Source organism: Anneissia japonica, unplaced genomic scaffold (assembly GCF_011630105.1).
Source record: "Anneissia japonica isolate Jap-2015-1 unplaced genomic scaffold, ASM1163010v1 scaffold287788_len41727_cov126, whole genome shotgun sequence".
In the NCBI taxonomy this organism is placed as follows: domain Eukaryota; kingdom Metazoa; phylum Echinodermata; class Crinoidea; order Comatulida; family Comatulidae; genus Anneissia; species Anneissia japonica.
This window is the reverse complement of record NW_022723365.1, coordinates 7165-21709: the sequence shown is the minus strand read 5'-3', so window position 1 is coordinate 21709 and position 14545 is coordinate 7165. Positions and strand designations below refer to the sequence as shown.

General features: G+C 32.8%; 1 protein-coding gene across 1 annotated transcript in view; it reads right to left on the bottom strand.

Annotated features, from left to right (window-relative positions):
* LOC117112197 (acid-sensing ion channel 4-A-like) overlaps positions 1-14545 on the bottom strand; it is a gene marked incomplete at its 3' end in the record, with an annotated part of 47971 nt that overhangs the window by 27366 nt on the left and 6060 nt on the right. The window contains exon 2 of the mRNA XM_033255271.1: positions 413-965. Coding sequence (XP_033111162.1) covers positions 413-965 — 553 coding nt within the window. The remainder of the gene's footprint in view (positions 1-412; positions 966-14545) is intronic.

Sequence of the window (14545 nt, the reverse complement as noted above, 5' to 3'; positions counted from 1 at the left end):
ATATATATATATATATATATATATAACGTATAATGTTATCTTATTCTAATGTTTACATTTAAGTTTTAAAAGAAAAAAACTAATCGACATATATGAAAAATAAGAATTAATATTTATATAAAACTACGTTATGCAGCCAAGTATAGCAAAGGGCTTTGTAATTAAAGCAGATGATATCTGCATTATACTTGCTTAAATTTACATCGACTCTATAATAGGAATGAACTTTCTTAAGTGTATTTTTTCCTTCCCAGAAACTTTTTATTTATTTTTTGTGCATTAATTTAATTTTTTTTATAAATTGTTTTCGATTTTGAAGAAATATTTTTGATAGTATTTGTGTTTTCCCAGATCGTTGAATGTTATTAGGAGAAGATGCTTGCTCTAATTAATTATGTTAAAGAATACATACCCTTAGTCCGGCTCCAGTATTATCACCGAGAATGTATTCATTTTGCTCGATAGAAAGTCGCATAGATAGTCCAAAATTACTACCAGGCTGTTTAACTCTGCGTACTTCGCTAAGGTTTTGTGGGTTGTTGAATGTGTAGCACACGCCCCATTCTGTAAGTACGCGCGTAAAATCATTCACTGTACAGGTCTCAATATGTTTCCATTTGCATTCGAACAGCATATCTTCAATTTGGTGAGTCATGTTGAAGATATCTATTTTCTCGTCGATTTCATCTTCTTTAGCTTTAAGATATTCCAGCGTCGTCTCATTTGGATAGTTGGTATTTGAAGAAGACAACAAGTAGATAATATATGTAAGCTCAGGATCTACCATCGATGCTCTCCATTGATTATAATTACAGATCGTGACAGCAGGAAAGTCCATATCATCGACATAGTTCATTGATACTATAGTATTAATCGGACGGTTCAAATATCGCAATACGTTATTAATTATTCCAACGTAGATAAAAGTTACCATCATGCCTGTAACGATCACCGCCCATGCAAGCCTATTAAAGGAATGCGGTTTAAAATGTGGTTTAAAAGGCTTACCGATGTAACAAAACAATTACTGTTTAATAACATTATTCACACATATATTAATGTGTTTATAATGTAATTAACAGACAGCAAAAAGAATGTAATACCAATATTCGAAATTGAACATGTAATAAAATAGAAATAAAGTTAAAATATTACAAAATAATAGCATATAAATTATAAATTACATTGGTCTATGATTATGTAGTCCTTAATAAAAAAAAAAATGAAGATGTGCTCCGGCATTACTTTTAGCATCTCCTGTTAAAAATAGTTAGTAGTTAATGCGGTATTTCCTTCTGTTAAAATTATTAATTTATATAACGTAATTAAAATGTTGTTATTCTGAATCCCATGATTATTTCAGAAGCATTATTTTTCTTATGGTCAAGGATTAATTATATAATTATACACAGTAAAATAAACTGGAAATAAAGAAATATGTATAAAGAATTACAGTATAAAGTAGTTAATAGCTAAAAAAAAAAAAGAAATTATGTAGCGTACGGTAGTTCAACTTCTGTGATTCTAAATCACATGATTTCAAAAGCATTGGTTTTTGTGTCTCTGTCCCCTCGGGGGCAAAGACACTATGCTGTCGTCTGGCAGTTAAAACTGGCTGAAAACGTATGTGACGAAAATAATATTTTGGCGGGTTATTGGCCGAGCGGTTAAGCAGGGGCAACGTAACCCTCAGCTGTATATCGGTGCTAGTTCGAAGGTTCACTCGACAATGGTTCCGGTGATGGAACAAGTCTTTTCGTATAAGGACTTTAAACCGTATGCCCAGTGTGGCTCGTGTGCACTCTAAAGAACCCAGTACATCCTTCGATAAGAGTAGGGTGTTACCCCAGTGTACTGGTCCATTAAGTCCCCTGTTGATAAATGGATATGCCACGTAGGACAGTGCTTAAGTTCACTTATTGGCATATCATTGGCGCTCGTGCCTAAAAAATGAAATGAAAAAAATGAATAAATAAATTCGGTGGAGGTGCGTGATGTGTCCTTTTATTACTGTACAAACGTCATAAAAAATACAACACCACACATTTCCTGATAACCGAATCCCATGTGGATACTTTATTATTAAACATAATACAGTAAGGCAGTATAAGGCATAGCCACAAGCTCCTTCTGACCGTTTCTTTTTTTATTATTATGGTCAAGGATTAATTATATATAATACACAGTAAAAATAAATTAGAAATAAAAGAAATATGTAAAATATATAAACCATTATAACGTAGTTAAAAGCTGAAAAAAAGATTAACAACATGGTATCATCGAAGTCTGCAGCTCACGAGGTGAATATAATTCCATATTTCAAGTTAATTCTGAGAAAAATAATGACTTTACTGTCGTTATTTACTGAAGCTTTAGATGATTTTGAGCACATTGCATTGTTTACAGTGTCACGCATTGATTCCTGTGGTTTGACCAATGAGGGTTTGGCTCACTATATATAAGGCCATGTAAAAACAGTAAGTTGTTGATTGTCCCCTTCCTACATAAAAACAATCACCCAACAACATATTTCCCCCAAAACTCACTAAACTATCGTCTTTTCGTCCATAATCAAACTTCGCCTATGTTTTTTTGTGTAATTATTTTGTCTTTCATTTGTTTGTTCGTAAAGGGAGTTGTTAGTGTGTATAGATTCCACCTGATCAAACATTAAACTGGGATATCCTTCAAGTTTAAATGTGACCTTGCTCTTTATGGGGGATTTGAAGACTTCGCATGTACCAAGGGGGTGGTTTCATTACAGAAAAAAAAACCAAACAAAAAAAATGTCTTGCCTACAGCCCGATCAACAACTCTTTTGTTTAACATGGTATACATGAGTATGCATTTGAACTTTAGAATGTGTTTAGCTGCCCCTCTCTTAATTCATCACTTTGTGACATCGAGGCTCAGACCTTATGACCTCTACCCCTTACAGTATATAAATAGGCCTATATAATAGTTACAGCATATTAAAAAAAAGTGTCTACTAATCTATGTAGAAACTTCCTATTTCCTAGATCTTCAACATGTCACAAATATATAATTTCCAAGAGAAATACAGTAATTATTTAGCAATATATTACTTTACTGTAATAATGAGAGTATAGTTTTACATCGCACCTACGACACATAAGATACAGATAAAATTTGTTGGTTTTTCTATTTAAACAAAAAAAGGAAAAGAAAAAATCCTCAGTTGACAATTTGCCTCAGCCTCAATTTGAAGGCGATCAGTTTTTGAATCTTAGTTTCTAGAACCATGTTTATACAAACATTTTTATTTTTTTAGATTTTTATTTTGACACCAAATATAACAATTAAGTACTGTATTAAGTTAACTGAATAACAAACATATTATCTTAAAGTAGGAAAAAGATTACTGAAAAATAATGGTAATCATCATTAAAAAAAAAATTAGAAAAAGAAATGTGAATATATCTGTAAACAACCCGTAAAGATGAACATGAATAAAAGTAATAGAGACTGCTGTATTAAGCGCCTTATAAATCCATTGATTGATTGAATAAAAGCGTTTTCAAATAATGATAACGGATGTAGTTTAATAATATAATAATAAAATTTCCCTAATGTACAACATTTACTGAGATTTTGCGGTAATCCAAGGCTTTTATATCTTGATTATCACTATTAAGCTAGTATGCTAAATCTCAAGGTCAAGAAAACATTTGTGTAAACACCAAAGATAGAATTCTTAAAATAACTTAATAGCAATTCTACATACACACAAAGAATTAAAAATGTTTTCAAGTATTGCAAAATGTATACATTATTTATATATGAAAGCGCAATAGGTTCATGTTATCTCGTGATTTAGGGCCTAGTAGTTGATTTTTTTAAGTGAGTTTCTTCGTCATTTTGAGATAAGCAGTGTTTTTCTTGTGATATCGAGATCACACCCGGAAGAGCTTTTTTTAAATGTCGGAATACAGTAACCAGGAGTTTTCATAAATTTTGAAATTTTAACTGGATGTTTAAAAACGTTGGGATCCAGGTTTGAATTTGTTTTGGTTGCGCATTTAGGTCTATGTGCAAATTTTATAGAATTTTTTGGAAAACTTTAAAATTAGATTAGGTCATGAACAATGGATTTATTCTAATAGAACTTGGGTTAATTACTAAAATATAGAATAAAAGTAAGAACTCCTACTGGTCATACTCATTCCCTTAAAGATTTATTATCCCCTGAAAATGGTATAAAATCATAAAAATATGTTGAATTTAACTTGCTCATTTATAATTAATATACATATTATTAACTTGTGCTTAATAATTATTGAGTTTAAAAATGTGTACCCTGATTTTTATACTGGACAATGATAAAAATAATAAAGCGGTTTTGCACAGCAAAAACGGTTTGGATTCACAACCTTCTAGTTCGGGATTTCAATCCTTCGCTGTGCATTTTGCTTTTGTCCTTGAGTAAAGCACTTTATCTACATTGCTTGTCTCTACCCAGGAGTATAAATGGATACTGCGCTAATATTCCAGCAACACATGCAGCATTCAGATTCAATGACCAGGAGAAAAAACTTATAGCGCTTTTTATCAGTAAAGAAATGTGCTATATAAATGACCAAAGAAGGTTAGAAAACACTTCCAGTAAATTTTTGTTTTAAAAAAATAGATTTATTCAATTCAATATATTTAGAAAAACAATTGTTCCTTTGGAAAATACCACACAGTGAACACAATGTGAAAAACTATGTGTTTACATATAGTGTACACATACTGCACCACAGTGTGTGCACTGTGTGTTCACAGTGTGTACACTGTGTGTTTACAGTGTGTACACTGTGTGAATAACTCATTGGCTATATGAAATTGGTGAGGTTTTCACACTGTGAACTGTGTGAAACACAGTTTTTACACACAGTCACCACACAATAAGCACAATGTCGCCATAGTGTAGCCACACAATTAACACACTGTCCGCACATAGTAAACACAGTGTTTGCATAGTGACACCAAACATAAACATAGCGTCACCACACAATAATCACATTGTTCCCACACAGTAAACACACTGTCCCCATAGTGTAGCCACACAATTAACACACTGTCCCCACACAGTTAACATAGTGTTTCCATAGTGTCACCACACAATAAACACAGTGTGTTTACAGTGTGTTCACTCTGTGGACTATGTGAAATTGGTGAGGTTTTCACAGTGTGAAACACAGTGAACACATTGTTGTCACAAATTGCTAACATTCAGTAAACACAGTGTTAACACACTGTTCCCATAGTGCACCACACAATAAACAAACTATCTCCATATTGTCACTAAACACAGTGTCCCTATAGAGTAAACATAGTGTCCCCCACAATAAACACAGTGTGTTTACTCTGTTGACTATGTGAAATTGGTGAGGTTTTCACAGTAAACACATTGTTGTCATATCTTGCTAACACACAGTAAACACAGTGTTAACACATAATTGACTATGTGTTATTGGTGAAGTTTACACAAAACTGTTTGTTCTACAGAGATTCAGTGTCACCACGCAGCAAAATCATCACATGTACAATCTCAAAGTTCTCAACTTCAACCTGCAAGGTAAAACAAGAATTAAATATTAACAGTTTTAAAATTGATAAAATAAACATTTATTAAACTAACTTTTAAGTACATATATAAGCGCTATCATAAGATTATTGCATAATAGTCAGACGAATTATGTATGTGTTATAACATTTTAAAGTTAAAAACATACATTAGTCAAATGTATACAGTAACTGTTTCACACTAGAAGTGTTGTTTTGCTTAAAATTAGTCAAGAATTTTAATAGTTGTTAAGTTAATGTAACAATGAGTTTACAATTTTTTAAAATTGTTTTTATTGCATATAGACGAACAGTTACTTAGATGGTAAAGCATGCTGCAGCTCATCTGTAGGATATGAAATAAATTTTTTAAAAATTAAATTACAACACTTTGCTAAGTTACCTTTAGCAAAGATAATTACAATTGCAATTTAAAATTAATAAATTACTGCACATTAAGCGCCTGTTGTAATCATTAGCTGCTGTATCCATTTGCTTTGACATGGAGCGCCTTGTATCTTCACATATTTTAGTCATCGTTTTTTTTACAGCTGCTGACTGGATATCTGGGTATTCTGAAATTATATAAAAATATATTGTCACAAAACTTCGGAAATATGAAAAGTAGGCCTATCTATTTAAATAAGAATTACATTGTTCTTATAAATTTCTAGGTTCGAGTAGAACTGTATATGCAGTAATAATTTTGAAATTGACGTGTTCGAAAGACAATTAGATTCATAAATTGTGAACTTTAATTGCTAAACCCGGAGTATTATTATTATTATTATTATTATTATTATTATTATTATTATTGTATACTTATATAGCGCATATCAAACTTCTCTATGCGCTGAAACATCAACTAAAAAATAAACCAAAAACCAAAGAGGGCATTAAAGAGAGAAAGCAGAAGAAAAGAGGTATGTCTTCATTATCGCCCTCACGGACAAGCTGTGGAAGACTGTTCCAGAGAGATGGAGCTGATATTGAAAATGCACTGTCACCATAGGTGCTAGTACATGTTCGTGGTTTATGTAATAGATGATGTGATGATGATTTTACGATCACTAATAAGGTTTGTTATGTAAGAGGGTGAATTATGTGATCTACATTTATAAGTGATAAGGAGGATTTTGAAAACTATCCTTTGCTGGCCAGGGAGCCAGTGAAGATGTTTTAACACTGGGGTGATGTGTTCGTGCCGTTTAATCCTAGTAACAAGTCTGGTGAGACTCATGTCATCACGATAACACAAACATGAGTAGTGACATGTAATAGCAAGTATCACGCAACATAATGCTGCAATAAAAATGGCCTGCTAGCTTCATTATTTTAATGGTGTTAATGTGGGACTGTAGGTTTCATTATAATTGCTGACAATGCCGTATTCTAATGTTTAATGTGTAGATATGAAACACTAATTTACTTACTGCAATTGAATCGTGGAGCAATGAGGTATACATAAACTTTTTAACGGTCTTGGGTTAAATGTCAAATTTTGTTGACAACTGTTGAATAGTACATTGCTTGTATTTTTAGTAATTCAACATGGTAATATTAAGTCATTCTAAAATCAACGGTCGTAAAGCAGACAATTTACTATAATGCAATATACTTACTGTAATACATTCGCTGTTGTCTTAAATTAAAACACAAATGGATTATTTAAATCTCAAAAAAATAAATAGAAAATGAACTTACCAAATATTGCAGATACTGTATATTTTTTGTTTGTCATTTCAGCACATACCAGTCTACTTGCATGTTGGCTTTTTTTAAGCTGCATAATAGTCCTTTGAGACAAAATGTATCTAGTGTAACCTGAAAATAAAGAAAGATTTAAATTAGTAAACGAATGTTCTTTATACCTAGTCTTTTAAATACAATGTATTTTGGAAGCCAAAAATACATGGTAAATGATTTTATTATATACATTTTTAACTCCTTATTTAAATCAAACAAAGTATTTTTTTTTTAATTGCAAGTAGATTTATTATATTCATAGTTTGTAAACTAAACAAATAAAACTAACAATCAAGAAAATTAATAACACGAAAATTAAGCTTGCCTGATGTCGAGTAATTTCGACCCAGGCCAGAATTTTAACGCAAAAAATGCAATTAATATAGCAAGGCATACATAGGATGTACAGTGCTAGATAATGTTTAGACAGGTGTGTACACTGTGTGAATAACTCATTGGCTATATGAAATTGGTGAGGTTTTCACACTGTGAACTGTGTGAAACACAGTGTTTACACACAGTCACCACACAATAAGCACAATGTCGCCATAGTGTAGCCACACAATTAACACACTGTCCGCACATAGTAAACACAGTGTTTGCATAGTGACACCAAACATAAACATAGCGTCACCACACAATAATCACATTGTTCCCTTACAGTAAACACACTGTCCCCATAGTGTAGCCACACAATTAACACACTGTCCCCACACAGTTAACATAGTGTTTCCATAGTGTCACCACACAATAAACACAGTGTGTTTACAGTGTGTTCACTCTGTGGACTATGTGAAATTGGTGAGGTTTTCACAGTGTGAAACACAGTGAACACATTGTTGTCACAAATTGCTAACATTCAGTAAACACAGTGTTAACACACTGTTCAGATCTCAACCTGTCTCTTATACACATCTAGATGTGTATAAGAGACAGATATAGTCCTAGTCCTATATATAGCATGTTTAACACAGCAATTTTCAGGCTGTAAGTTTGATCAATGTGTTTCACTACATAACACACTGAACCACACTGTGTTCACAGTCTGTCTGTTTAAACACACTGTGATTTCTTCTACTCTGTGTATTCCTTAAAATCACACTGTGTTCACTGTGTGCTTACTGTATAAACACACTGTGATTTCTTTTCACACTGTGTATCCTGTAAATTCACACAGTGTTCACTGTGTGTTCATTGTATGTAATTCAAAAACACAGAGTTAACACAGCGTTTACTGTGTGGACTCTATGTGAACACAGTGTGTACTCTGTGGACTCTATGTGAACACAGTGTGTACACACTGTGGTATTTTCCAAAGGGTAAAACCTCCAAACGGAGAAGCATACATATACTAACACCTTTCCCTCAAATTAAATACCACTTTTGAGACCTTGGTTTTAGTCGTAATTTTACATCTTTTATCTCTCATTATTATCCCTCTATTCAGAACTAAATTTTACTTCCGATCTTTAAGTAGACGATATTTGAAGACTACTTTAAAAGTGGTCATTAAATATTGGAATTAGATAAAGTAATAATACAGTGGCGGCACCGTCGGGAGGTTGGGAAAAAGGTATGTTTTTTGAGGAATGAAAATGTATCTTGAGTGGATTTCCCGTACGATTAAATATCGTAACGGTACTGGGTTTGGTCTACAGGAGTTCGTGCTTCGATCAGGTCATCCAATTCATAGAAGAAGCCTTTTGATAGAGAAAGTGTACCTTTTTAGCAAAGGTTTGCCAAAGCCGAAACTAACTCCGGCTATATAAAATTGATTATAAGAATTAAAAATATTAATTTTGTTATTGAAGTAGTAATAGATACTATGTACATTTTAATTATTATTATTATTAATTTGTTAATGTCATTATATTTACATTTAAATTTAATGTATTTTTTAAGTATGAATTATTATGTTCATGTACAAATTAATCTTATCAATTAAAATTGTATGTTTTAAATAATATAGTTGGCATAACCGAGGTCTAGCTTAGGCTAGGCCTAAATGAGTGACTATATCATGTAAGTGTATAAAAATATGGAAAATATGAATAAAACGAAAAAATGTGAAAGAATAAAGAAAGAAGGAAGAATAGGAAAGAGATTTGAAGCGGCTGAAATTATTTCCGAAAATATACAATAGTAGTCATTGCTATTACAATTAAACAGGTTTTCTTCATTGAGCTATTTGTGTTATCTTTTCATCACTATAGTAACAAAATCAATTAAATTACCATTAATTATTATTGTAAGTTTTGACCATCATATAAGTTGTATTTCTAAAATATAGAGCCTTATCGCTACATGTTGCGCTGTATTGAAAACACTGAACAGATAGATTCGATGTTCTATAATCCGAAATGTCTTTGAGTTCTTAATAGAAAAGGTAATGACACGGAAAAGGATGTCGTGTTTGTGCTAACACCCAATAAGTTTTGTTTCTACTTTAGTAATTTTTATTGAGTTCTCCATTAGAAAGTTATTTGGACATCACAAAAGTTATATGACGTCATTCTACATTCAGTGTCGGAGATTTCATCAGGGTAGGGGAAATCAGATATTTAGTTGGTCTTTTCAGATATCAACGGGTCAATTTACAAAAATCAAACTATAAACTTCAAAAATATTTGTGTTAGTTTTTTTTTATTTTCGTTTCAAATGTTAGTTGAGTGAGTAAAATCCACTATCACTGTAGTTATTAAAACTTCATAAAACATTAATATGGATAGCAGTGGTGGGGTGGGGGCGTTATTTCTAATTTCTTGATCCATCACTGGATAGGACCACACACAGCACTATTTTGTCAGATTTCCTCCTCAGAAATCTATTTAAATGGTCATATAATTCTCTAGAACGTATGAGGTCCAAGGTCTTCGCGCCAGGCACCCTTATTGGGTAACTTCAAGCTAATCACCTACGAAAATATTAAATTTCTCCCCTGATTACATTAGCTTTGTGTATTTTAAAACACTAATAATAATTATTAAGTTTGTTAGTTTGTGCTTTAAACGTTAACTTATAAAAAATAACTCCAAGGCGCTTGTGTTTAGTAACTTGCTTAATTGGTGATGATTAATTTCAATCTCAATAGTTTTTGATTTAGGCGTTGGGGGTTTCCAAAAAGCATGACTTCGGTTTTATTACGATTGATAATGAGTTTGTTAGTTGAAGCCAAGAAGTCAGTTGTAGGAGGTCTTGAAAAAGAGTGTTTTCAAACAAATTTATGGGGGAAGTAAATAATTGTGTCTTCAGCATACATATCAACGGAAGAAAACGTAATGGCAGAGGGAAGACCGTTAATAAACATAATAAAAAAAAAGGAGGAGACCAAGGATTGAACCCTGGGTAATACCAAGTTGAACAGTTTTAGAAGTGGAAAGTGAGTTTCCAATACGAGTGCGTTGATAAAGATAAGATTGAAACCAATTGATAGTATGCGAAGAAAGACAAACAAATAGGAAGTTTCTCCGTTATTAATCAATGTTGTACCAGATCAAAAGCCCTTTTAATGTCGATGAAGCCTGTAAGTTTTTCATTATTGAGTTAGTGCGCCAGTTATCATGCGCGGTTATAATAGCAGTAATTGTGGAATGCTTAGTACGAAAGCCAGATTGTGTGTTCGAAATAAGGTTGTTATTTGAAAGGTGTGTAGATAGCTGGGTGTGAACAGCCGGTTTAATGATTTTTGAAAAAAGCGGAAGTATGGAAATGGGACGATAGTTTTCGATAAAGTCAGGGGAATGATAGCTGCATTCTTCCAATTGGTTAGGAAAGTGCCAGTAGAGAGCGAAAACTTACAGATAAAGGTTACAGAAGGTGAAATAATAGGAGCAGCCAAAGGAATTAATTTAGCATTGATGTTGTCAATGCTACAGGATTTAACAGGGTCAATTGATAACAGTTCACTTAAAACAAAATCATTAATGATTGGTTCAAAATCAAAATAATCAATGTTAATAGGGGAAAGAAAATAAAAAATATCAGTACCATCATTATCAGGAATAGTATCAGCTAATTTAGAACCAATAGTAGTAAAATATTCATTGAAAGTATTAGCAATTTTAGATTTATCTGTAATTTCTTTGCCATTATGATTAATATAATTGGAGACATTGTAATTTTTATGAGATGGAAGAATATGTTTAAGGCCTGACCACATTTTTCCATGTTAAGAATATACATTTTGATGTGTTGCTCATAGAATTCCATTAAGTAGGATCGTTTTTACCTTTAGCTACGGATTTAAGATGATAACGTTGATGCATCAATTCAAAAATATCATTTCTGTTAATAAGCCAGTCAGGTAAATTAGCCTTATTGCAGAATTTGATTGAGATTACTACTACACATAACATTGAAAAGAAGCTCAGTATTAAAATTTGAGCTTATGAAGGCACAGTTAACCAGTAAGTATAAAATTCTTAGAGTAAATGTTCAAGAGTTCAATATATTGCTCAATGTTATGGTAAAAATCCACTGTAGTCAAAGATGGTCTCTGTAAACTGAAGAAATGTTTGAACTATGCCCGCAAAGATTATTAATTTCAATTGAAAGCACTTCAATATGCAAGTCATCAACCGCACAAAGCTTGAAAGGAAGATCCTTAGAAATATAAAATCGCAACACCCCCACCGTATCTATCACGATCTTTTCTGATTATGACGAATTTCATGATCAGTAATAAACGAATCAAGTTTGGTTTCGGAAAGAACCAAGACTGAGTCTGAGTTGTCTGAGTGAAGAAAAACTCGTATCTGATCAACTTTTTTATTTAAACTGTTAATGTTTAAATGTGCAATTTTTAATCCGTTGAGCGATTTCTTTGCAGTCGGCCTACTTGCTGAGGATGGGTCGTTGACGTTGGCGTGGTGACGGGTGAGATCAGGTCCCGGGTTAGCTTCAACATTCCCGGAGAGTAGAATAACATTGAAACAAGCAATATGGTTGCTGTAATAAGCATTTGGTGGCTTGGAATACGGATTTCTAGTCTTCAAATTGTAAACAGTATGATGAATTTTTGTTCTAGAATAAGGTGCAACACCGATGTATTCCTCCAAAGTTAAAAGCAAAGCGAGTGAAAATAACGTAAAAAGTCCATGAAACGTGCAATTTCTTGAAATACCAGAAAAATTGTTTCTCCTCTTTTTAGCGTAAGAGGAATGGTTTTGCTTTCTATGTAGAAAGTATAAAAGCATTCCGATATTCAGTTTCAGTGAATATAAACTGACAAGTAATGTTAATCAAAGTAGGTTCCGACAACTAACAGGTGTTAATTTTGCAGAGTCACAGATCACGGAAAATTCTGCTGAAAACAAAAATCAGGAAAACCACAGCAGAATATCTCCTTTAAAGCAAAATGTTCGCACAAAACAGTATCAATTGAACAAATCAAGACAGAGAGATATGTCGTGATGATCCAAAGAAAAGACCAAAGTCGTGACATTTAAGGTTAAGGAGTGCCCTTCCAGAATATATCTTCGCGGGATATATAAACACAAGCCCGCCGTCGTACAGTTTGTTCGCTTTACGATTTAAAAAAAAGGAAAAAGGAGGCCTAGGACGTTGACAGTGTTTTAATACACAAGAATGTTTTTTATTAATTATGAAAAAATAAATTGCTTGATTTTTTTTGAAAATTTAATGAAATGTCTGCATTTATTGATTGTTTATTTTGAACTGTAAAAACTGTAAACTGTGCATTTGTTGCGAACAACAACAAATGCAACCCTTATGTCCTAGGAGGATGGCATGATACCGATAATATCCCGGCCATATGACTGAAATATGGTTTATCTGGATAGAGAGAAGATATTCATGAAATATCTCTAGATTAAAACATCACATGTATAAAATTGAGCAGTTGACTATACAATAACAATTTAACAGGAGAAATTACCCCTGCTTCCACCCCCCACCCCCACACCTTTCCTGGCTAGTGGGCTGTGTACATTTACTGTATACCTCTATAGATTCTTTACAAACCACTTCTTTGTAGATAACACATCATGTTATCATTGAAACTAAATCTCCATTAAAATATTACTAACAACACCGTCCTACTAAAATTATCAATAGACACAACATCATGTTATTGTATTATTTTGATGTCGTATGTATACTAGCCATATAATAATCAACTATTTTTTAAACTGCATTAGAATCATTAAATTTTAATGTATTATTTATATAAAGGGAAAAGAAAATCGGTTTGGCCTGATAAAAACCCGTGATATGTAATGTAATAAGCAATTAGTAGAGCTCCGCCTAGTATTGTACACTATAAGAAATTTATTATACGAAGGTTAGATTGAATGCTTGAAATTTTTTTGAATGCATTAATTCTAACTTAAGTATAATAATTTTCCTTTGTGTACGATGCATGCTCTGTTAATTGCTTTATAAGTCAATCATCCGTCTTTTAATTTTAGTTTTTGATAACCAACTAGTGTAGCGTATTTACATTTAGCTGGGCGTATTCATTCGCGCGTATCGAAAGCGTCGGTTCATAAGCATGCGAATTCACATTTCTATTAGTCCACCGGAAATACGGATTTAGTCCACCGGAAATACGGATTTGACTGGACAAAATTGCAACAAAACGTTTTATGATCTAAATATAAGCTTAATTATATGTAAAACAACATACTAAAAGTTTACCAAAATAGGACGTACATAAAGGTGTTTTTTATAACCAAAACTTCAGCACTATTTGAAAGTAGACTTTTACACGGCACGTACTGCGGTTTTCAAACTTTTCTTGATTATGATTTGTCAACATTTAGGTCAACGTAGGTCATATCTGCTTGTTGCCGGAAGAGTGAGATCCGCGTGCGAGCTTCGCGATCGCGAGGTTTGGTGTGCGAATCACAGATATATTTCTTCCGGTTTACAGGAATTACAGAGCTATAAATATTGGAAATTAATTGGAATCATACCAGAGTTAGTTCATGTATGCCCCTGAAAAAATTTTGTTGTAAAGTCTAGGCCTGAGGCCTTGTAATAACATCTCATTTTTCAGGCCCTAGCCTAGGCATTGCTTTCTTGCTTCCCGGTTCTCGGCGGCCAACGGACGCATGAACGTATATAGAAAATCTTAGTAACGTAGGCCTGGGGCTAATTTCAATGTAATGTCATCAGTATCTAAGTGTAGAATGGAACCAGAAATGCATCGACCTACTGATGTAGAACTACTACTTTATTTATTGTCGAGTACAGTTTTTTTTTTTTTTTT